Genomic DNA, 25506 nt, shown 5'->3' on the forward strand with positions numbered 1-25506 from the left:
TCTCTGGGGGTGGCGCTCAGGCAGCTGCACGTTTAGAATGCTCTCCTGATAATCCTAAAGTGCATGCCTGCTCAGAGGTGTGTTGGTCCTTAACAGACCAATCTGGAGAATGAGATCCATCAGAAGCACAAAGATAAACGCTGTGCTCCTGGTTTTTCTGGATCATGGAATATGCCCTGTTCCCATAACCTCACTCAACCTTCTTCTAAATGTTGTTTTCAGACCCAAACTTTTAGATCATTTGATAAAGTTACAGATGAGCATTTACTGGTCTGAAAAGTCTGTCCACAATCCTATTCTTTCTTATCCTCTTTTTCCTCTTTATAGGCACAAAGAAGCATTCTCAGGGCTCACCTGCCCCAAGCACTAGCTCCATGAGTCGCCTTACCTTGCCAGGTGGGTAAACAGCATTGTGTCATAATCTTAGGTAATCACAGACATCAGAAAGAACTGTTTCTTCATGAGTTGAGTTTAGCAGTTGATAAGGGGACAATCTGGCCCCTTGTGTATCCAGTCGACCCTGTGTTAGCAGAGGTCTTTGTCTCTGTCATCCTCATTGTAATGCTCTTCCAAAAATGGACATCATATTCATAGTTGGTCTACAATCTCCTGCTCACAGATGGAAAGAGCAGAATTGTGATCTTCCTTAATGTTCATCTGGACATGCTGTACAAGTGTTTCTTTGAGAGGCAGATGGTGCTAGGGGAGGAGTGTGAACCTTTGGTGAGACAGACCTGGGTTCAAATCTCAGCTTTATTTCCTCCCTTTTAAAGTTCACCATTATATCATAAGCTTTCTCCCAGGTTATTAAATATTTTTAAAATATTTAAGTGGTTGACTAACATTTCATATGATGATACTATAATTTATTTGTATACTGCATCCATGGGTAATTGGGTCCAGGACCCCACTCAGATGTCAGGATCCATGGATGCTCAAGTCACCTACAGTTAACCCTCTGTATCTGCAGGTTGCACATCTGTAGATAAAAGGACCAACTGTATTCATCAATAATCTGGCATTTATATAACTTGCTTTTTTATCATTAACAACTTTACATTCTGATATATAAATCTTCTTCTGAATCGGCAAGTATGGATTTAGGGCAGATTCCTGTATGTAGAATTACTGACTCAAAGAGTATGTATGTATTTAGGTTCTTGACCCATTATTGTCAATATGACTTCCAGAAAGGTAGTATTATTTTGTACTTTTAGCAGTATTTGACCTTTCAATGTGCTCTTGCTAATACTAACATTAGTACTTCATTAATTTGATAAGAAAAATTATATCCATATTATGTTTGCATTATTTCATCTTTTAAAAAACTGTTTTCTAATATTAATGTATCTTTTATGTTGCTTCTTTGGGGAATTGCTGTACTTCATCCATTCGTAGAAGGAAAGTACCTTGCATTTTAGCTCCTCGGAAATAGGAAACTTTTGCAATCTTTGGCACGTTACAATTGAATTAGCAGCACTTTTTCTTGGTTGTACATGAAATAATAGTTCACTTTACAATCGGTGGCAGCTTAGATTAAGTATAATCTATATCTGTTTGCTTTTTCAACCTCTGCCATGTCCGCAACCCCGTCCAACAACTGAAACTCAGTGTCCACTGAGTAGCCCTTGAACTTTCTTGCCTTTGTCACTCTGCCTGTAACACTCTTTAGGCTTTTCTTCCCTGGCTAATTTCTTTTTGCAGTCTCTCCAAATCATCTAGGTAGACTTAGTGCTGATTTATAATGATTTGCTTATTAGTCCTTTAACCATTAATCGGTGGCTTTTTCAAGGGTGAGGACAGCCTTATTCCTTTATGTCCCAGTGCCCACTCAGACGACAAGCATATATTGTGTGCTCATTAATGCTTAGGAGGCTGGGTGCACTGTTGTATGAGTGAGCATTATCCAGTTTAATTTATGAATAGATAGAAAGCAACCGTCCCCTAAAGAAGGCTCATCTTGGTGTTTGGATTGATATAAACTAAACTAACGTACAGCTATACGACTATACTGACTGCTTTTTAGTATTGAGTATTAGTATTGAATAGACCCTGCTCTGTAGTCTCTGGAAGTCCATTTCATCATGTCCCTATTTGTGGTTATTGTGCTGTGAGAATTATAGTAATTAGGAGGCAAACAGCTCTAACCCCAACAACTTCAGTGTGTGGTGATAGTGTTTGTTCTTCTTTGTAAAATCGTAATATTCCTGGGTCAGGTGGGATCTCTAATGTCATCCTGGACCCCTGTGAGAACAGGCAGAGCTGACCTGGTTCCCATCTGTTGAATGGGGACCTATTGCTGGCCTGCTGGGTTTCTGAGACCTCTGAGTCAGAGGCTCAGGCACCTTGTCTTTGGCTTTAGTTTGGCAATCTAAAGTGGTCCCAATTTGGGTGTTGGGCTCAGAGTTCATGGTTTCTTTAGCAGATACCCTCTACCTCACTTTTAACAATGATCAGCCCACTGTTTCTCCTTCCAGTCTCACCAATGTCATGTGTTACCTCCCACAATGCAAATATATCTTTACAAGCTCTTGGTACAGGCTGTCAAGCAACTTAAAATATCATGTTTTAGGATACTCAAAGAGCCAAGTGGAGGAATAAAAATCTTTAAAAACAATAAAGTAAAATTGTGTTGAAACCAAATAAGAACAGAGATATGCAAAAGAAGCAATCTAAAATATGAGATTTAAAGAAGCAAATAAACATGAAGGCATTCACATTTTTAAAAATAAACACAGTTAATAGAATAAACTGAAGGTAAAATACAGTTGGAAAGAGAATTAATGTTGGAACATAGTCCTGAGGACTTTATGCTAAACACATTGTAGAGATGGAATCATAATTTTAAAAAAGAGCTTGAACCATAAAACTCTTAGAAGAAGACATCTTTATAAACTTGAGTTAGGCAATGGTTTCTTAGATATGATTCTTAAAATGTAAGCAATCAAAGAATAATTGATAATATAGAACTGCCTTATGATCCAGCAACCCCACTGCTGGGCATACACACTGAGGAAACCAGAAGGGAAAGAGACACGTGTACCCCAATGTTCATCGCAGCACTGTTTATAATAGCCAAGACATGGAAGCAACCTAGATGTCCATCAGCAGATGAATGGATAAGAAAGCTGTGGTACATATACAATGGAGTATTACTCAGCCATTAAAAAGAATACATTTGAATCAGTTCTAATGAAGTGGATGAAACTGGAGCCTATTATACAGAGTGAAGTAAGCCAGAAGGAAAAACATAAATACAGTATACTAATGCATATATATGGAATTTAGAAAGATGGTAACAATAACCCGGTGTACGAGACAGCAAAAGAGACACTGATGTATAGAACAGTCTTATGGACTCTGTGGGAGAGGGAGAGGGTGGGAAGATTTGGGAGAATGGCAATGAAACATGTAAAATATCATGTAGGAAACGAGTTTCCAGTCCAGGTTCGATGCACGATGCTGGATGCTTGGGGCTGGTGCACTGGGACGGCCCAGAGGGATGGTATGGGGAGGGAGGAGGGAGGAGGGTTCGGGATGGGGAACACATGTATACCTGTGGTGGATTCATTTTGATATTTGGCAAAACTAATACAATTATGTAAAGTTTAAAAATAAAATAAAATTAGAAAAAAAAAGATGAAAAAAAAATTAAAAACATTACATTATCAAGAAAATATACTGAATGAAAGAAAATATTTGTAAACCATATATCTGATAAGGATTTAGTATCCAGAATATGTAAAGAATTCTTACAATGCAACAGTAAAAAGATAAACAGGATAATTAAAACTGGGCAAAAGAGTTGAAGAAACATTTCTCCAAACAAGATATACAAATGGAATGTGAAAAGATACTCAACATCATCAGTCACTACAGAAATGCAAATCTAAACCACAATGAGATACCACTTCACCTGCCCTAGAAGGGCAAGAGTTTAAAAGTTGGATAATAACACTTGTTGACAATGACGTGGAGAAAGTACCATCATACATTGCTGCCAGGAATGCAAAATGGTGCAACTCAACTATTTGGGGATCTAGGGTGACAATTCCTTAAAATGTTAGTCTTAGAGTAACCATAAGACCCAACAGTTTCTCTCCTAAGTATGTTCCTAAGAGAACTGAAAACATATGTTCATACAGAAACTTGTCCACAAATATTCATAGTAATGTTACTCATAATAGCCAAAGAGTGGAGACAACTTAAATGTCCACTGACTGATGAATATGTTAACAAAATGTGGTATATCCATACAATAAATTATTATTTGACATGCTAAAGGAAGAAAGTGTTGATACATTTTACATCTTGGATGAACCTTGAAAACAACTTGCTAAGTGAAAGGTACGATTCCATTTTTTTGAAATACAAAGAAGACACAAATGGCCACATACTGTAAGATTCCATTTATGTGACATGGGAAGAATAGACAAATCGATAGAGACAGAACATAGACTAGTGGTTGCTGTGTGTGTGTTAGTCGCTCAGTCATGTCCAACTCTTTGCAACCGTATGGACTGTAGCCCACCAGGCTCCTCTGTCTATGGAACTCTCCAGGCAAGAATACTGGAGTGGGTAGCTGTTCCCTTCTCCAGGGGATCTTCCCAACCCAGGGACTGAACTCAGGTCTCCCTGTTTGCAGGCTGATTCTTTACCGTCTGAGCTACCCGGGAAGTCCAGTGGTTGCTAGAGGCTGGCAGAGAGAATAATGGAGAGTGAATTCTCATGGGCATGGGATTTTTTAATTGGTGAATAAAAAACCCACTCCAGTGTTCTTGCCTGGAGAATCCCAGGGACGGAGGAGCCTGGTAGGCTGCCGTCTATGGGGTTGCACAGAGTCGAACATGACTGAAGCGACTTAGCAGCAGCAGCAGCAAAATGTTTTATAATTAAGTATTGGTGATGATTGCAAAACCTTGTGAACATAATGTAAAGCACTGAACTGTATACTTAAAATGATGAATTATATGGTATGTGAATTTTATCTCAGTTTTAAAAATGAAAGAGCATCAAATATGGGTAAACAGCTCTAAAGGCTCAAATTCTTAGACAAGAAATGCACCTCACTTGCCATACATAGGTAAAACCAAATCCATACCTAAATGCATTGTGTGAGATTGTTCCAAATTATGTCAAGTGTGAGAAAATCTTAAATGCTGTGAGAAGCTGGTTATGTTCAGGGGAGCTGTAAGCAGGTTACCTATAATAAAATTGCAACCAGCTGACAGCAACAGTAGATGCCAGAAGACAATGAAGATATATATCTTTGATATGCTTGGGGAAATCAAGCATTATATAATAACTAAATTATTAGTTATGAATGAAGGCAATGTAAAAACATTTTAGGTATACAATGGCATAATTTACCACTCACAGACCTCACTAAAGAAGTATTAAGAGATATTCTTCAAGAAGAAAAGTAAATCCAAAAGCAAAGTGTAAGAGACAGGAATTAATGGTGAACATACAAGTAAATAAAGCAAGTTGTATATGTAACTAGTCACCATAAACATAATGTCCATTTTTGGTGTTAAAATAGGGAACAGAAGTGGTAGAAGATAGAGGAGTTACTTAAGAGGGAGTTACAGAATGCTAAGATCTAATCTGTCCTTGGACAGAGCATGTAATTGTATAACTTTTTTGATGATCCACAAAGGATCATCAATAAAATAATAGAAGTATAACTTACAGCATCTAAATCAGCAAATAAACACCAAAGAAAGGGAACATAGAAAATGTATCTACTTAATACGACCCCATGGACTGTAGCCTACCAGGCTCCTCCGTCCATGGGATTCTCCAGGCAAGAGTGCTGGAGTGGGGTGCCATTGCCTTCTCCAATAGAAGGCAGAAGAGAAAATAAAAGAAGCAAGGAATAAAGAATGATTTTAAAACTAGATAGTAGAATCAAGTCCAAAACCAAAACAAAATTAGATAGTGGAATCAAGTCCAAAAATATCAGTAACTGTCCATTAACAGAGGAATGGATAAAGAAGATGTGGTACATATATATATTGGAATATTAGTTACAAAAAGGAATGAAACTGTGCCATTTGCAGAGACATGGATGGACCTAGAGATTGTAGTACGGAGTGAAGTAAATCAGAAAGAGAAAAACAGATACCGTTTAATATCACTTATATGTAAAATCTAGAAAAACAATATGAGTGAACTTATTTGCAAAGCAGAAGTAGAGAAAAAAATGTATGGATACCAAGGGGGGAGGAGGGGTGGGATGAATTAGGAGATTGGGACATATATACACTACCATGTATAAAATCCATAACTAGTGAGAACCTGCTGTATAGCACAGGAAACTCTACTCAATTCTCTGTGGTGACCTAAATGGATAGGAAATCCAAAAAGGAGTGGATATGCGTATATATATGACAGATTCATTTTTCTGCACAGCAGAAACTAACACAACATTGTAAAACAACTATACTCCAGTAAAAATTAATTTAAAATATCACTAATAACAATAATTTCAAATGGCTTAAACTCTGATACTAAAATACAGAAAACAAAATCAAGCCCTATCCTGCTTTAAGAGGCATATTTTAAAGAAAAACTCCAAGAAAGTTTGCTGATGTGTGGCAAAAGAAATTCCATGCGAAATATAAGGCTAGTTCTTCGAAAAACATCCATTTTAACATCTGTGCAACATTCTGTTTTACAAATATGCCACAGAATATTTAATCATTTTTCTTTTGATGGTGGTTTTCCATTTTTTTGCTATGACAAACAAGGCTCAACATAATGATGGGCAAGAAAAAGAAGTTCCAATAAGATTTATACCATCTAATACAATTTACATTATCTTTTAAAACTTGCAAAAAAATTAGATATTTTGTGGATGCATATAAATGCAATCACTAAATGACTATAGGCACTGGAATAATAAAAATCAAATTCTGGATAAGTTTTCTGAGAAAGGGGAGAGAAACATCATGGAAGGGTATGTGAAAGTGTTAGTTGCTCAATCCTGTCCCAAAGGACTGTAGCCTGCCAGGCTCCTCCGTGCATTGAATTATCCAGGCAAGAATACAGGAATAGGTTACCATTCCCTTCTCCAGGGGATCTTCCTGACCCAGGGATCGAACCCGGATCTTCTGCATTGTAGGTGGACTCCTTACCATCTGAGCCACCAAGGAAGCCCCCATGGAAGGGTATATTAGTTATTTAACTCCACCTTTTTATTTAATCTCTTTAAACAAATATTTGAACAAATATTCAAGATGTTCGGAGAAGGCAATGGCACCCCACTCCAGTACTCTCACCTGGAAAATCCCATGGGCAGAGGAGCCTGGTAGGCTGCAGTCCATGGGGTCGCTAAGAGTCAGGCATGACTGAGCAACTTCACTTTCACTTTTCACTTTCATGCATTGGAGAAGGAAATGGCAACCCACTCCAGTATTCTTGCCTGGAGAATCCCAGGGACAGGGGAGCCTGGTGGGCTGCCGTCTATGGGGTCGCATAGAGTTGGACACGACTGAAACGACTTAGCAGCAGCATGCAAGATGTTAAGATTTTATTAAACTGTATTTAGAGAGTACATAAGTGTTCATTTTATTATTAATCCTACTTTTCTATATGCTCAAATAGTGTATATTAAAGAATTTCTTAAGTGAAAAATCTGTGACTGTCTTCCAAGACAGTTTTGTCGGTCACGTGCTTCAATCCTGAAGCCACCAGGTGCCACTTCATTAAAGAACTGCTTGTGTGGTTGCTGAAATTAAGAAAGCTTCCTCCTGAAATGCCAGCACCAGGAAACTGCTCTGGGGACATCACCTGGATTCCTTGCACATCTATAGCAAAATGACTCTTCTTTGGTAAAGGAATAGCACCTGCAGCCAAGTTTTTCTAGTGCCAACTTCAGCTGTACCCCATGAGGTTTATGAACCCCGTCAAGCCCCATGGGTGGGCCATAAGTGATGGAGAGCTGAGCAAATGTTGGCTTTCACTGGAGGAGTGGCCCCGAGCTTCACTTCCAGTCATGACTGCTAAGGATGGAGTCTAGTCATTGGCTTCTAAGCAGATGCCCCCGGGAGCCTCGGTCACATCACTTTCCTGAAGTGATCCTTAGATGGACAGGTACAGTACCATAATCATCCAGGGATGCAGATAGCCGATTGCTCCTGTGTATGCAGCTGCTGGCTTGCACGGTAGTGTTGACAATAGATGTGGCTCTGCTTCTAATCTCTGTTGCCTGATGTAGAAAGAGTTTGTGTGTTGAGATGCCAACTGGCTTGCAATGACATTGTTATGTGTCCTGTTCTAGGGGACTACGGATAAAATGTCCAGCCAGAGGATTCTTCAGAAGAGAACTGACCAGCCTTGAGGTCTGAAGACATTTTAGGAAGCTTATGTGGTTTTTTAAAAAAACAAACTATTATGTGTATTGTAAGTTATTGAGTGATGAACTTCAAAAATGGTAATTTCTTATCTTACTTAATACAGGTTTTTAACAATAAATACTTTGATACGTATTGCACATCTATCAAATATCAGGGACAGTGGTAGGTTCCTCACACATATTATCCCATTTAATCCTCACAACAACCTCTAAGGAAGATACTATTATGTCCATTTCACAAATTAGTAAACTGAGGCGTACTCAGATAAACAGCTTGCCCAAAGTTAGCAGAGTTTCACTTTCAGGGGTAAAAGCTGATGTCAGTCCACATTGGAATGGTCTTTCTTTCATACCTATATTCTGCCTGGGATTAGATCAGTTATGTATGTACCCATTTCAAGCACAATTTTGGGGTGTGAAGGGGCCCTGAAAAATGAAAATGTTAGTCACTCAGTCATGTCTGAATCTTTGCAGCCCCATGGACAGTAGCCCACCGAGTGCTCTGTCTATGAAATCCCTCTGCATTGTCTTAACTTTAAGTGAAGATTCCCCCAAGTGGTCTCTTTGCAATTGCCTTTTACCTTGAGCTCCATTTAAGGGAAACCAGTTGCCATTCTTACTATGGAGTAGAGCAAAGCATATTTGTTATGTGGTGATTTAGCATTTCAGAGCTCTAGAACCCTAAAGAAATGTCAGGCTTCTTCTGACAGAGGTCATTGTTGGTGTGAGCAAAGGACAGAGATTTAGCCTTATACTCCCCATCTTCAGATGCACACGTAGAAAAATACACAAGCTAATGAAAAAAAAAAATCAAGCAAAAAACTTAGAAATATTTAACTTCCTAAATATTTCTTTCCTTTGAAAGAGCATGCCTCAAGTGCTTCGTGCTCTCCAGGGCAAATAAAATGAAAACAAAGAACTCAATTAAAAATGATCGTCTCCTTGAAGGAGGACTTTCTTATTCTTTTTTATTAATTTAAATATTATTTTTATTAAATTAAACCATTAATCATTAAATCACGAAGTTGCAGGGCATTTAATAGCTAGCAATTGTTGGAATAAGGAAAGATCTTATTTTCCAGCCTTTCCTGATTGCTTCCCCTCTTTCACCTAGCTGTCAGAGGGGCTTGAAAATTGTGCCTCGGGCTCTCCAGACTGTGGGAAGACCTGTAGAAATGCACTGAGATTGTAGCATTGGTGTAAAGCAAAAGCGCTCAGATCCAAACTTGAACTTTCAAAGGAAAGGAACTTGCTGACATTCTTCTTTGAGCAAACGTGGGCAGCAAATCTAGGTATCAAGGCATTGCTGATGCAAAGGATAAATATTAGGCTGTCTAGATTTTACTCAGCTTTGCCAGCGGGTGTGTGTTTTAAGTGATTCACCACTTCTGTAGTAAATGGGAGCTTTATGAAGGTTAGTGAGTGTGATGCCAAATAGTTTCTTCAATCATTAAATATTTTTCAGCACCAACTGTTAGCAGTACTGGGGTTATGTTCTGGGGATGCAAATGTGTATAACACCCTATCTCATCTTCATGAAATTTAAGCGAGGATCAGTGATCTATGGAATGAAGCATAAGAAGAGGAATCCCAAAGACCAGGGAGACAGTGGTCCAAGAATGACTTCCAGTGAACGTGACTCAGAATTATCATGGCTTAGCAAAATAAATGCAGAGTCTTAAGACTCAAGAGTCATTTGCTGTCATTTTCCTAATTCCAAGATTAGTGTTCCAGACTGAAGCTTCTTCCATCCTGGTTGAGTATCTAGGCCACACTTCGAATCTGGGAGCTCCAGGATTCTACACTTATGGTTGGGCATTGCCCAAAACAATTGAATGAACCTCTTTATTTGTACATCGTATAAATAGTTTAGAACATGGGCTGGATGTTTCTGCTTTGCTTAAAATGGCACTAGGTTTCAGCAAAGTGTTTCCCTCAGGTAGCTGAATGGGGAAAAAAAAAAAATATATATATATATATATATTTCTTTTTTTTCCACAAATGCCCATTTTGGATAATTAGCCTTTTGTGAATCACAGTGGTGTATTCTCTGCCAAATGTTCACAAATAAATTTATTAAGTTAATCTCTTCATTGTGTGCTGAGGTTTTTCAAGTAGTAAAATCCATTTGTGCAGGGAATTACATGACTTTTCTATACTGTAATAAGAAATCCACCAGGGAAGCCACCACTTAAAGGCTCCCAATGGTGACCTTTCATCTCCTGTGCTATGTAATAATGGTAGCCACATACCAAGCACCTAGGACATACTGGCACTCTGTGAGGTTGCAAGGTACCCTACATACATTATCTAAGTTATAGCTGCTTTAAAGTCTCCCTGCAACCATGCCAAGAAGTTACCATTTCCCCCATTTTCTAGAAAACAAAAATCCTGAATCCCAAAACAGATTATCTCCTTAGGATCTCACAGCTGGTAATAGCTTAGCCCAGTTCTGTGACACCCCAAATCCATGCCTCTCTCACAAATACTGCATTACCTCTCCCCAAAGTAGATCTTCATGGGTTCGATTCTTGTGACAGATTTTAGCATATGGGCAAGGGTTGGCCACTCTTATATGTGATGACCAGACCCCGTTAACTGCCAAAGGGAAAGTCACTCAGTTGTGTCCGACTCTTTGCGATCCCATGAACTATACAGTCCATGGAATTCTCCAGGCCAGAATTCCTGGAGTGGGTAGCCTTTCCCTTCTCCAGGGGATCTTCCCAACCCAGGAATCTAACCCAGGTCTCCCATATTGCAGGCGGATTCTTTACCAATTGAGCTATCAGGGAAGCCCCCACTAGCCACCCCAAGCAGCCCTCAAAACTTAAGTACAAGCTGACTTATTCTCAAAATAAAAGTCCCTGAGACAAGTGTTTCTCAATCTGGCTATGAGTTAGAATCACTGGGTATCACAAACATACTGATGCATGGGCTTCACCTTAGCACAGCAGATTACTTCTGAGACTCTTGGCAGCTGGGCTTAGGAATCGGTTAATCTGAAGCTCTCCAGGTGATCTGATGGGCATCCAGGGTTGAGAACTGTGGGAGGAAGCAAACAGCTTCAGGTTGGATGAAGGGCAACACAACTAGATGGTTTATCTTTCCTCTGTGTATTTCACGTGTTTCTCAGAGGATCTAAAAATGCAGGTTCGGTTGTTTGGTTCAGGCAGTGTCAACTGGGCTTTTTCTGACTAGCTTCTCCGACAGCAGGCTTCCTATCTCCTGTGCTCCTGGCTTTGTGAGTTTCAGATATAGAAATAGTAGTTAGTATTCTCATTTTCTTGAGGAAAAGTCCTTGGAGAGCCAGAGTCTTTTCTGACATAGATGTAGGGTTTAATTATTCTAATTTTAATATAAACTACACTTTGAAGAGTTTAGGAATAGACCCTCACCTTAGACAACACTACATTTAATGTGCATGGTTTAAGAGTAATTTTCCGGTTGGGTTCATGTTCTAAGAGTGTATTTCTACAAAAAGAAAGGACATCCTGAGCCTGGCCTTCATATTACTGCTTTCATGTCTTGAGGAGACAAAGGAATTACTCTAACCAGGGGAGTATGCTGTTACTGAGTTTTCCTGACAAACGCAAACCTTCCAGATAATTCCTGAAACGTAGGATCTTCCTCTGAGGAAAAGGATGGAAGCTGATGCTGGGTGAGCACCTACTCTGTGTCTGTGCTGTGTTGGCTGTCTCTCACGTGTTGGTTTCTTGTCATTCTCACCCTGGCCTCTGCAGTGAGTGTTACTGTCTCTGTATTTTTATAATGGAAAACTGAAATTATACATCCCAGTCATATGGGGGCAGAGACAGAACGGAATCTGACCCTCCTTCCAAGGATGGGGGAGGGTGACCACAAATGAGAGAAGGGATGTAAGGACACTGAAAGGTGCAGAAGACAGGCCATGCTACCGGGCTCCTTAAACAGCAAAGCCCCAGCTTCACAAAAAGTGAACTTTCATTTTCAAAACTGTCTGCTGGGAAGCCTAAGTATTGAACGAGGACCAAATCTCCTGCTCTGGTGAAACAAATGAACATCTTCCACCTTCCCTTTAAGGAAAAGACCAGCTATGAAAACCAATTCAGCCACACCACTAGTTTTAAAAGATGTGTTTCTGCCTCTGGAATTGGGATGAACCCACCTTGATTCTGCGCTCCATGGAGCTGATGTTAGCAGTGAGAGGAGGCTTTTGGCTAATTGTATGTGTTCCCACGAGCTCATCTTCAGAATGCAGTTAATTCATACCAGGCAAGCCAGTGTGGTTGCCTCGATCAGAATCTGGCATGAGTCAGGTTTGGAATGTAGATGCTCTGACAAGATGTCCTGAAAGGAAGCTAGAAAGAGTCCAGAGGGAAGACAAATCTGGAGCCAGGACTGATATCAGGCTGATTCTCTGGGAAGGACAGGAGGAGTGAGCAGCCCCTTTCCACCAGCCTGAGATCACGGATGGCAGTGCCCGGCCCAGAGTCCTTTAGGAGCTCCGTTCGCTCTGGGTTTAGTCTCCCCTTACGCACCAGCAGTTCCCTCAGATTCAGTCACTGTCACTATAATAATAATAATAATAATGATAAAAGTTGCCCTTCACTGAAGGCCTTCTTTTGTGCCAGACACCGTGATAATCCTTCACGTGCCACATCTTGCTGAGTCCTTCCAAGGAGCCCTGTTCGGTGTATAATGTTGTTATTCATAGGGGAAAAGGGAGGCTTCCAGAGGGGAAGTGTTTGCCCCAAATCAAATAGCTGGGGGAGATAAAGGAGGCTTTAAAACCAGGTCTCTCTACATCAAATCTCCCACTGTTACTCTCATCCCTTAGTCAGACCCCAGGAACATACTCTTTGGTCTTACTCTTTGCTTTTCCAAGTTTTCAATGTGTTTAGAAAAGATTGCTGACTCTGAATGTTGGCTCTTCTACATGTGGACTTCCTCACAGTTCTCAAGTGATAACATCAAAGTTGTTTTTCCCAACAAAAAGAACCTTTTTATTTTTTCATTTCTCAGAGCTTTTTCTTCATGATAGACCCAACAGGAAGAAAAACCTATGCCAGTAGGAGAGAAAAAAAAAAAAAGCACAATTTTGATCACAATTGGGATCACATCTCACGATCCATCAGATCATCCATACTAGAGAGAACCTTACCAGTGTAGAATACATGGCAAGGCTTTTAGGTATCCCCTGTATCTCAGTGTTCACCAAATACTTTATACTTAGAAATGCAAATTTTATGGCAGTTGTGACAATTACTGCTCACTCTTTAGGTATCTAAGAACATATATCCTGGAGATAAACCACTAATACAATATTTGTGCAAAGTTATTGTGAAGAAACTTGAGTCAAAAGAACCAGGAAAGTATGCATGTGTATCTGTTTCATCATTGATTGCTGCCATTTCTGTTGTACCATTGTTTTCTTCAGAATGTATCATAAGTCTTGTGCTCTAATAAAATTTGTGTAATTTCACACAAGTAGCTTTAAATGCTGCAAAAAGGATTCCTTCCCAAACAGGCAGTTTGTTGTGATCAGACTATAGCAAGAGCCCTAGCCAGCTGTTTACGGTTTACAGAACACTTGCAATGTCCAAAATATTGTTGGTGTTGTTTGCTTTGTGAAGATGCGGGAGGGGAAGATTGGTGAGACTAAAACAGTTTGCAAACTCCTGCACCATGAAATTTTCTGAAGAGCTAACTCCTGAGGCCTCAGCCTAACACCCAGCCCCAGTAGATTCTGCTTTTGTGGGTCTGGGGTACCCAGGACTTTTTCAAATTAATTTTTATCAGAGTATAGTTTCTTTACAATGTTGCACTAGTCTACTGTACAGCAAAATGAATCAGCCATACCCATACATGTATCCCCTCCCTTTTGGATTTCCTTCCCATTCAGGTCACCACAGTGTGTTAAGCAGAGTGCCCGGTGCTATACAGTATGTTCTCATTCAGTTCAGTTCAGTTGCTCAGTCATGTCTGACGCTTTACGACCCCGTGGACTGCAGCACACCAGGCTTCCTTGTCTATCACCAACTCCTGGAACTTGCTCAAACTCATATCCATCAGGTCGGTGATGCCATCCAACCATCTCATCCTCTGTTGGCCCCTTTTCCTCCCGCCTTCAATCTTTCCCAGCATAGGGGTCTTTTCCAATGAGTTAGTTCTTCGCATCACGTGGCCAAAGTATTGGAGTTTCAGCTTCAGCATCAGTCCTTTCAAGGAACACTCAAGACTGATTTCCTTTAGGATTAACTGATTTGATTCCCTTGCAGTCTAAGGGACTCTCAAGAGTCTTCTCCAGCACCGCAGTTCAAAAACATCAGTTCTTTGGCACTCAGCTTTCTTTATAGTCCAACTCTCACATCCATACATGACTACTGGAAAAACCATAGCTTTGACTAGATGGACCTTGGTCTCCCTGGTGGCTCAGCAGTAAAGAATCTGCCAGTCTATGCAGGAGACATGGATTCAATCCTTGGGTCAGGTAGCCTCCTTGGAGGAGGAAATGGCAACCCACTCCAGTATTCTTATCATGGAAAGAGGGCCCTGGTGGCCTATAGTCCATGGGGGTTGCAAAAGAGTCAGACACAACTGAGTGACTAAACAACAACAAATCAATTGTATATATGTATCAATCCCAATCTCCCAATTCCTCCCTTCCCTTCTTCCCCTTTGATACACATACATTTATCTCTACATCTGTATCTCTGTTTCTGTTTTGCAAATAAGATTATCTATACCATTTTTCTAGATTCCACATATATGTGTTAATATGTGATGTTTGTTTTTCTCTTTCTGACTTACTCTACTCTGCATGCCACTCTCTAGGTCCATCCACGTCTCCACAAATGACCCAGTTTCATTTCTTTTTATGGCTAAGTAATATTCCATTGTATATATGTACCACATATTCTTTATCCATTCCTCTGTTGAGGTACATTTAGGTTGCTTCCATATATACTCAAGATTTTTAAAAGCTCCCCAGGTGGTTGTCGTATGCAGTTGAGGGGTGAGAACCACCAAGTTAAAATTTTCATTCAAGACTGTGGGGCTCCCCTAACTTGAAAGCTTGTCTCCCATGCTCAGACTTCTGGAATAGCTGTTAGCCTCCCAACCCTGCATAGCTGAGGGAAGAGACAAAAGCAACTATTATTTAAGAGATTTTTAGCCATGACCTTTATGCAATTCCTTCCTGAGCCGTTACCACACAAATTGTATTAATGGGGTGTGATTTGCTTTTGCTTTGGGGGAAATATGATTATGGTTACTAATAAGGGTGCTCAGGAATCCTATGTATCACAGATACATACTCGGATATGTTTTAATTTATTACGGTAGTCATTAAAACTCACCCTGAACTTAGGTCTCAGGTTATTTTAAATATTGGAGGTCTGAGTTCAGACCACTTGGCTGTGAACCCAGAATCAAGACTTCTAACATGCGTGTGTAAACTTTTTCTTAAGCTCTTTACACCTCAGTTTCCTCACTCAAAAAGGAGGTGATAATAGTACCTCCCTCTGGACTGTAGTGAAGATTAAAGGCTGGTTCATATTAAATTCTTTGCATCATGCCTAGTATATGATGTATGTCAGATATATAATTTTATCATCAGAGATCCTGAAATAAAAATCACAGACTCAGTTCTTACATCATTCCATCCTCCATAGAATGAATTTTAACATGTCAATCCCTGGCAATTCAAAACTCATGGATGATTTTTGTGCATTTTTATAAGGACTTTGCATCAAATTTCAGATAGATACCAATAGACATGGATTTCAGAAAAGGAATGTGTGGCAATTGGATTTTGTTCTCCATGTAAAATAGCATTTAAGAGGCAATAAAAGATTATTTTGTACTTTGTTAGTTTTAGTGTATGTGGTGTGTATAAATGAAATTACAAAATGTGTCCAGGTTTTTTCAAGATCATGTAATGGCATTATCTTTGAAAGAGAAGAAAACACATGCTCAACACTTCTGTTTTCTTTTTTTTAAAAGGTACCAATATTAGAATTTTTCAGAAGCTAAAAATGAACCAAGTTGCTGTCTTTGGAGGCAGTGCTCTGCAGCAAAGTTTCAGAAATTCTCGAAGTTGCTGCTGCTACCAATGCAGTGGTTCCAAAAGATGACACTGCAGTTGTACGGGACCAAAAACACAGAGTTGAGCTCTAATACAGATTTTGATTTAACCACAGAAATTAGGCTGCACCTAGATTAGATGAGTACTAGCCACCATTCTTTCTGCCTGCTCTCTGTGCAGACAACAGGGCATACTGAATTAATAGAATACATGATATGATAGCAACAGGAATGATGAATTAACAACCCAGTCTTTGTGAAAGAGTGGCATGCTCCTGATAAAGGGGGCTCCTTAGCCTAATGAAATCGAGAAAACCACATGCCATTGGGTGTTCTTAGGGATTCACAATCCATGTCACCTTCAGTTAGGTCTCGGAGAAGTCCTGCCATGAACATACTAGTTTAACCTAGTTCCTTTGACTGAGGAACACCTTGCTCCCCCAGCAACGCTGACCACATTTACAACTTGATTGAAGGGTACTTGGGAATCAGTACAGACAAGCAATTCAAAAAACTTCGTTCATATTTCAACATCTGAATCCAACCAACAGCTATATTAATTCAATATATGAATAAATCTCTATCTATTTTCTGAAGAATTCTCTGCGTTAGTTTCCTAAGGGGGGCAGTGGGGGGAGGTAGCTACTGAGCAAAATGGTCTTAGAGACAGACAGAATAAAAGGTTGATGCTGGGAGGGGAAAGGGTGAAAGTCATAGACACTTTGGGAGGAATGAAAAAGAATGAATGAGAATGAAAACACCTTTGCGTTTATGAAAAAATAAGATTTAAACAAATGAGGACTAAAACTCCTAAAAGAGCATCACTTCTATGAAAAACAAACATTGTGTGTAATTGTCAAATAAAGGATGATGTATCAGTTTTTGTCTGGAACCTTTCTTTTCCCAAGCACACTTGAAAGTATTCAGTAATATAGAGAATGACTTTCCCAAGTTCACTGCAGATATTTGCCTTTGTCAAATCTGCATTAGCTAATGAGGTAATTTTCTCCAAGAAAATTGCTCTAGGAAACAACAGCAGACTTTGTGTCCCCAAGAGGGAAAAGGTCCAAATTGCTGATAATCAAGCATATGAAGGGAAGGGGGTTCTGTTCCCAATTTGGTTCTTCTCTGCCTGAGTGGGGAGAGTTTTGGGGTGGGTGAGTGGAGGAAGATTGTAACACTACTGCTTGGGTTCAACTGTAGGAGGCATCCAGTCATTGAAAGGGAAAGGACCGACCCCCACTTCCAGAAATAGCTCAGGAATAGCCAAAAGATGAAGAGTCCTTAAGTGGCCACAGCATCACCCCAGAAGAAAGGCCCTCATTAGAATCAAAATGGTGCGCTCATCCCAGGCGCTGCTGTTTTGCCCTGTCATCAAATCACATTCCCCTGCAGAGGGGGAAGGCAATCAGTGTGTACAAACAGCACTTATGAATTCTTCTTTTTTCCCACATTTTGAGTGGGGGTGACAGCAGGCATGAGTATTTCCACAGTCTCTGTGGGGAGCCGATCTCTATCAGCGGGTTTGACTATTTGCAGCAGCTCCAGTGGCAAGGAGAGTTTCTGTTCTGACAATCAGAATTCTAGCAAACGGTAAATGTTTCTTCATGCTGAGAAGTGGGAAATCCAATAATACTTTGGCTGGGTTCATGCTGAGTAGTGAAAATAGAATGAATATGGAGAGGGGTTGTGACTTAAAGAGCAGTAAATCAGCTAGCCCAGACGTGTGGGACAATCAGCTTTTAATTCAAGGCCCTCACCTGTTTCTTTTCCATTCTCCAGGGTAACATGACTCTTTTTATATCTGTTCATAGAGTGTTTTATGCTGCGATCTCTTGTTTACCTCAAGAAACAGAATGAACTTTCAGAGATCTTTTTAAAATCATCTATTCTGTATATACGTTATTATGGCACTACAGGCCCATTTGCTGAAGATCTTAAGTATGTGTTAGTCTAGATTCTAAAGGCAAAGTTGGTGTGGGTAGTATGCAGCTTGTAGTAATATCATCACTTATTATGACTGAACACTTCCTTCTGTAAACAAGTCACAGGTTCCAGAGGGGGTCACTGGAATGAAAGCCCAACGAGGGCAGAGGTTTCTGCCTCTTTTGTTCAAGACACACAGAAAGTGCTCTAAGAAGTTGATGAATGAATACTAATCTCTAGGCTATGAAAAGTATACTCAGCGATGAGTACTCTGAAAGGTCTAGGTCTAAAGCTCAGAGTAAACTCAGTTTTCCCGACTTTCTGTTGTGTATGATTTTATTCAATAGCTCTGATACTTGATTCTATTGAAGAGATTTTTAATAGTATGTTTCCGTTTAAAAGTAGTATGTTTCTTTCAAAAAAAGTTTAGTAATGTGAACACTGAAACTTGATCATCATAGAAAAAATAGAAAATGTATACAACCAAAAAGAAATAAAATTTCCATGTTTATACTACTCAGAGATATCACTGTTATGGTTTATATGTACATTCTCCCAGATTTTCCTATGCACACATTTATATGTTTTTGTGAGATTAGATGTATCTATGCTTTTTTTCATTCAACAGTACTACATCCTAATAGATATGTAGTGTATATATATCATTGTTATTTTAATTTGCAATTCCTGAATGGCAAAAATTGTTGAGCATCTTTGTCCGTGCTTTTTGGCTGTGTGTATATCTTCTTTGGCAAGGAGTCTGTTCAGATTTTTGCTTATATTTATTTACTGTTAAAAATATGTGTTATCTTTGGCTGTGCCAGTTTTTGTCACTGTGTGGGCTTTTCTCTAGCTGTGGAAGGCAGGGGCTGCTCTCTTGTGGTGCGTGAGCATCGCGTTGCGGTCACTTCTTTTGCTGTGGAGCGTGGACTCCAGGGCACTTGGACTTCAGTAGTTGCGGCTCCCAGGCTCTAGAGCGCGGGCTCAATAGTTGTGGAATACGGGCTTTGTTGCTCTGCGACATGAGACATCTTCCTGGATCAGTGATCGAGCCCACGTCTCCTGCATAAGCAGGCATACTCTTTACCACTGAGCCACCAGGGAGGCCCTTATTTTTAAACTGGGTTTTTTGTTTCCTTTTGTTGAGTTTAAGAAGTAAAGTAAAAAATAATAATAATAATAATAAAAAAAATAAATTAAAAAAAGAAGTTCTTTCTATATTTTGGTTACTAGACCTTTATACAGGGACTTTGTGAATATTTTCTCAGTGGTGATGTGCTTCTTATTAGCACTCCAGGATTGCATGCTGCTTTGCAACCATAGAAGCTTACATACAGTGGTAAGTGCTGATTAACAACACGGCCGTGCTCACCTGTGTTTACTGTACTCTTTCCCAAAGTGACACCACTGCTCTCTCTTCCTTAAATTCATCCATTCATTGTCACAGAATCTTTGTATTCTAGCGTCATCACTGTCTATCTCTAGGAAATTGTCTTTATTTATTTTAAGTGAATGGCCAAGGTAAGAATGTGCTTATTCGTGTATTTGCAATAAGGTTTCTAGTGAGAGTTCAACCCTGTTTGTTTCCTGCTTTTAAAGAAAACAAACGCGTTTAGGGGCCAGGAAGTTGCCACAGGATTCAGGCACACTGTGTCACTGGCGAGGCTAACCGCTGTCTGTCTTCCTTTGCATGGCTCCAGTCATCAAGCCTCCTCTGCGTCACTTTAAACGCCCCGCTTATGCCTCTAGCTCCTATGCACCTTCGGTCCCGAAGAAACCTGATGAGCATCCTGCAAGGTACAAGATGCTGGATCAGAGGATCAAAATGAAGAAGATTCAGAACATCTCACATAACTGGAACAGAAAATAGGTCAAGGGGAAGAGGGAGTGAAGGAGAGGCCTGCTCAGCTGCCTCTGTCCACTCACCAGCCACAGCCAGTTATGCCTTCAGGAACTTTGGAGGCCTTTGAGGCTGGCACTATCGTTGTTGACTCCACCAAGGCATGGTGAAGACTGTATGTGAATTTCCCCTTTGCTATTCTGTTATAGATCCATCAGTCACAGGATTTGGGCAGCCTCTAGCAGCAAACCAGTAAGAGTTGTCTCCTGTGGCTGTTATCAGTATAGATCTTTCAAAGTCTAAATTGGACCAAAGTTAAAAGGATGCAACCCGTTCAGAAAAAATGAAATTCCTTCCACTGACACTTTTTTTCATCCCTGGAAATTAACTTGCCTCAATGAAAATATCGGTTTAATAATGATTATTGTTTTTAAGAAATGCACTGTTTAAAACATCATTTCTGATTTTCAATACAAATATTTAAAATTCATCAAAAAACAGAATTTTCAAAGTAAATGCGTTCCAACCAAAAGTTGTACTTCTGAATGAAGCAATCTTAAAGGGAAAGGAGGACTGATGAATTGTATTCATAGGTACTTCTGAACTTAGGCTTCACAAAGCAGGTCCAAGTGAAAAATAAAGACCCTTGTCTTCATTCTTTCCTTTTTTTGCTGCACGGGTTGTAGGGTCTTAGTTCCCTGACTGGGGATTGAACCCAGATCCTTGGTAGTGGAAGTGTGGAGTCCTAACCACTGGCCTGCCAGGGAATTCCCAAGGATTTATTTTGTTTCTCATTGTAAGCCTTATGCACGATTGCCTCACTGTCGGGACTAGAGAGTTGGGAGGAGATGCATTTTGGCTCTGCTTTCCTCCAGTCCTTCGTCTTCATTCACAGTAGACAATGCCAGGAGTCAGTGGGATGCCGTGCCTCAGAGTCTCCTGCCGTAACATTCACCCAGGAGATGGCCGTTTAGTCTCGTGGTCCTCCTTCAGGAGAATATAAAATGCTGAACCTAATTTGAATTCCTTATTTCCTGGTTTTTCTCCATAAGGTTAGAGGTATCTTTCAGTAAAATTTCTGGTCATCTTCCCAATAGACCACATATCTAAGTCTCTTTGGGAGCCCAATTGATCTCATAGCTGTGGGCAGCATAGAAGTCTGTAACTTACCTTTCTTCATGGTGGCATTTTTTAGCCCTTCCGTAAGTTTCCCTAGAGTTTTTACTTTGGGACTAAATTCACAGAAATGGTAAGGAGGGTTTCAAGGTCAGAAATAGCTTTTGATCCCTTTGGAAATAGTCTGGTGCAGTGGAAAACTTCAGGTTTGTTGTCGGGCAGGTCTGACCTCCAAGCCTGTCCTGAATATGGCTAGTTGCAGGCCCTGTCTATATGGCATAACCTTGAAAAGCCTCTGTTTGCTTACTTAGAAAGTGGGCTTCACAACTCCCACTCTTTCCTTTTGGGATGAAGATTAGGGATTTCTGGGTTCAGATCGCTATTGCTGAGCCTGGAGAGTCATAATTGCACAGCGGAGGTTGCTATGAGCATCTCACAGCCAGGAAAACTCTCTGGGATGCCTCTCAAAGGGAGGTCTGTGCCCTGAGCCACAGCCTTTGGGATCTGATTGTAAAGGGCTTGTCGTCTTCTCCTCTCTTTCTCCACGTTTATTTCCAATAAACCACAGCTTTGCAGGTTGAGTTAGCACCAGAGTTTAGTGCCCATCATGCTATTGAGCAATGTATTTACAGTGTGCTTTGTGATAGTATTTTGGGGAAATTTAATGAGTATACAGAAAGGAAAATCACTGTAACTCCCTTAAGGAAGCAATTGTAATTCTTAGCTCCTTGCTTGGTGCCTGAGCAAAAGGACACTTCCTGAGGCTGGTAGAGTCTCATCCACCTGAATTAGGTTAACTCAATAGATAATTCCTACCTGTATTGTTGTTTAGTTGCTAAGTCATGTCTGACTCTTTTGTGACCCCATGGACTGTAGCCTATCAGGCTCCTCTGTCTGTGGGATTCTCTAGGCAAGAATACTGGAGTGGGTTGCCATTTCCTTCTCCAGGGGATCTTCCCAACCCAGGGATGGAACCAGCATCTTCTGCATTGGCAGGCAGATTCTTTACCGCTGAGCCACCTGGGAAGCCCACTTGTTTGTATACAGATACATTAGTGCTTGCTGCCCAGAGCCATTCAGACACACAGTGAAACTGACCATGAGGTGGTGGCCTCCAGTGGATCAGCCGACACGTGATGGTCCTCACCTGTCTGTCAGTACCTTCAGTGGCAGTACTGAAACTGTGTGCTTCTTGGCATTGGAAGTCATGATCCTGGGGAAGAAAGTTGGCTCCTTCTGTATTCTTTAATCCCAAGCTGTCACTTTTGAGCCTTTGTTTATCTTTTATTTGAGCAAATGTACAGATATTGAAATTCTGCATTGCTTATGAAATGCCTACCATATTTTTTGCATGATGGATTGTATAGATATGCCAGATTATATTCTTTTAGCAAATAAAAAGATACTTTTAAAGAACTTTCTTGTGAGTCATCTTTTTCTTCTGCAGATTTTGGGATACATTTGAAAAGAGCTAGATTTCCCTTATGCATGGCACTATTCAGTCCTGAATATCTTGTCAAAATGAATAGTCTAACTTACCCTTTCATCTTTCTTCCTGATGGTATAGGTGATAGTTTGAAAGAAAAAAAAAGAACCCTCCTTCTCCCTACACTAGAAAGCCAATAAATCACTGAGAATATGAGTAATAATAGCAGCTAGTCCATAGGTAACCATCTGTGTTATCTAGCAACTCAATTTATATCATCAGACTAAACTCTATGGCTTGTCATTAAGAACTGAGACTTTGGGGTTAAAAAAAATCTGTAATTAAATCTCAGTCCTGTCTTTTGTTTGCTCTGTAATCTTTACCATGTTTATATTCTTGCTGAACTTAAGTTTCCTTAGCTATAAAGCAAGAATGATAGTATCTGCCTCAGCATAACATAAGGCTGAGGGTATAGTAAGGACTCAATAAATATGAGCTATTACTTCTAGGAGAAAGAGTGGAATGCAGTAAAAGAAGTAAAGTTTTTGAGTTTAAGATTAATGTCCCTTTCAGTTCTATGACCAAATAGGTTGCTAACATTCTTCCATTTCAGTGAAGTTAATCATTTAACTATGTGTTACCCACCAAGGTATTCCCATAGGCATCAGCTTCTGCCTCACAGTGCTCTTGATTCTTTGGTACATGTTTCCACATTCAGTTGGAAACCCAACATCCCCGCCCTTGGTACTGCCCTCCTGTGTGTTCCTGCACCTTGGAGTTCAAGGGCCTCTGTCTTTTCTCTGTTACGGTCACCTCTACTCCCATACCCCACCTCCTCTGAAGCCCTGACCAATCTCCCTGCATTTTACTTCCTGCTCTCACTGCTCTTCATTCTGTTCCTACTCACCCCACTTCACTTCCCTCATTCACTGTCTTTATTCTTCCCAAGTTCTACCCACAAAAGTCCACTGTATAGAGCAGACTTTACTGGGAGGTTGAAGATGATGACACAGAAGAAGCAACTAATTGAAAATGTAACACCAACACCAAAGCTGGTCTCCCTTTGTGGAGGGTTCCTCACTGGCCATGTGCTCCTTAGGGACTCACCTCTGTCTTCCCAGGTTTTCCTTCTACCGAGACCTTGTGTGCTGTCACTTCAGTCGTGTCCAACTCTCTGTGACCCCAGGGACTGTAGCCCACCAGGCTCCTCTGTCCATGGAATTCTCCAAGCAAGAACACTGGAGTGGGTTGCCTTTTCCTACTCCAGGGGATCTTCCAGTGGACCCAGGGATCAAACCCGTGTCTCTCCTGCATTGGCAGATGGGTTCTTTACCACTAGCACCAGCTGGGAAGCTGCCAAGACTGTAATCCCCTCTTGAACTTCAAACTCCTGTGAATATACAGAGCTATCCCTCTTATTTCCTACACCACACAAGTCCTAGACATTTTTAAAGCTTATGAACCCACTCTGCCAAACAAAGGACATGTGATCCTGAAAACACAAATTAACTGACCAAAGCTTTGAAATGACATTCTTTGCTCTTTAATAAAACCCAATCCTATCCTCCAATAAAAAATAAATTTAAGAAAAAAAGGAAATGCTATGTAAAAAACAAAACAAAATCCTAGGAAAGAATTAGGATTGGTTCATTTCAGACTCAAGTCCTTTCCTTTAGACCAATTACTGTGGCTAAAGATGTGAGATCTCACACACACCCCCATTTAAATTTTGAAATATGTTCAGATTAAACACAAATAATGTTAACAACAACAACAATCCAATTCTTAGGCAGGACCAGTCTGTGTAAGAAAAGAACAATAAATATGTGTCTCAATTTTCTAAGCCCTGCCCCCCTTCCCCCCGAGCCCCAGGAGTTCTGTTTTTGTTTTTTTTCCGCCCAATCTGGCTATAATACCAACCTCATATGGCTAGGGGAGTGACTGCAGTGACTAACAGGTGCTCAGAGAATACTAATTTTCTTCTCTTTCTACCTTCCAGTACCTCTTCCTAGCACAGGCTGGTTACACCTTGCCCCTGCACATCCACGGAGCTTTTGAAATAGGGCCAGCATCTAACATTCTCATTGTTACAATTATTAATCCCCTAATCTCCCAATCCCCCAAGGCCCCATAGGACAGAGGAAAAGCGTGGAGATGGTTGATGACCACCACTTCATAAATCTAGGATTTCTCTCCAAATTCATTCCTAAAACATACGGAAGTTCACTTATTCGTTGGCAAGATTTGAATTTGTTTTCCCACTGGCAGCCAACTTCAGTTGGTCAATTATATTCTCTGTATCCACTTCCAGTTTAAAAAAAAATCCTATTGGGCCAACATCTTGATTTATTGAGAATCTGTTAAATCAGGTTAAAAGTGAAAATGCCTTTGGGATAGGAGTTGGGGATGAATGACTTGGCTCCAGGCTTGGTCTCAGGCATAGCCCTGGGGTGCCCTCAGCAAAGCCAGGTGAGGCAAGAGAAGAACCTGCAGTATCATAGATACTGCAAAGTATGCCTTTGCTGATGGTAAGATCTGTTTTTAAGACTAATTTAGGAGATTTGTGAGCAATCATTATACTTTTGTTTTATTCAAAAAACATGAAACTCTGCTTTTTGGAAATAAGTGACAATAACTGTGGCCTACTATATTCACTTGTATAATTTCAATATTCAACTTGGACTCTCTGTGGATGTTCCATGGAGTGTTTTGTTTTGAGCACCTGGGTGAGAGGGTCAGCAGACCTGTGCTTATTATAGAAGCACCTTGCCTGGC

At 40.3% G+C, this 25506-nt stretch overlaps 1 protein-coding gene across 4 annotated transcripts in view; it reads left to right on the forward strand.

The window, feature by feature from the left end:
* The window catches only part of PDE1C (phosphodiesterase 1C), a 540295-nt gene extending 517618 nt beyond the window's left edge, over nucleotides 1–22677 (forward strand). For 2 of the 4 annotated variants that reach the window (XM_024991087.2, XM_059885887.1), the window contains exons 18-19: nucleotides 328–396; nucleotides 20050–22677. In XM_024991087.2, the coding sequence (XP_024846855.1) occupies nucleotides 328–396; nucleotides 20050–20219 (239 nt within the window). In that variant the 3' untranslated portion in view covers nucleotides 20220–22677. Of the gene's footprint in view, nucleotides 1–327; nucleotides 397–8284; nucleotides 10453–20049 lie in introns of those variants that run through there. The other 2 variants (XM_024991083.2, XM_024991084.2) reach the window with 2 other exon arrangements.
* Nucleotides 22678–25506: the final 2829 nt, after the last annotated feature.

This window comes from Bos taurus, chromosome 4 (genome assembly GCF_002263795.3).
Source record: "Bos taurus isolate L1 Dominette 01449 registration number 42190680 breed Hereford chromosome 4, ARS-UCD2.0, whole genome shotgun sequence".
NCBI lineage: Eukaryota > Metazoa > Chordata > Mammalia > Artiodactyla > Bovidae > Bos > Bos taurus.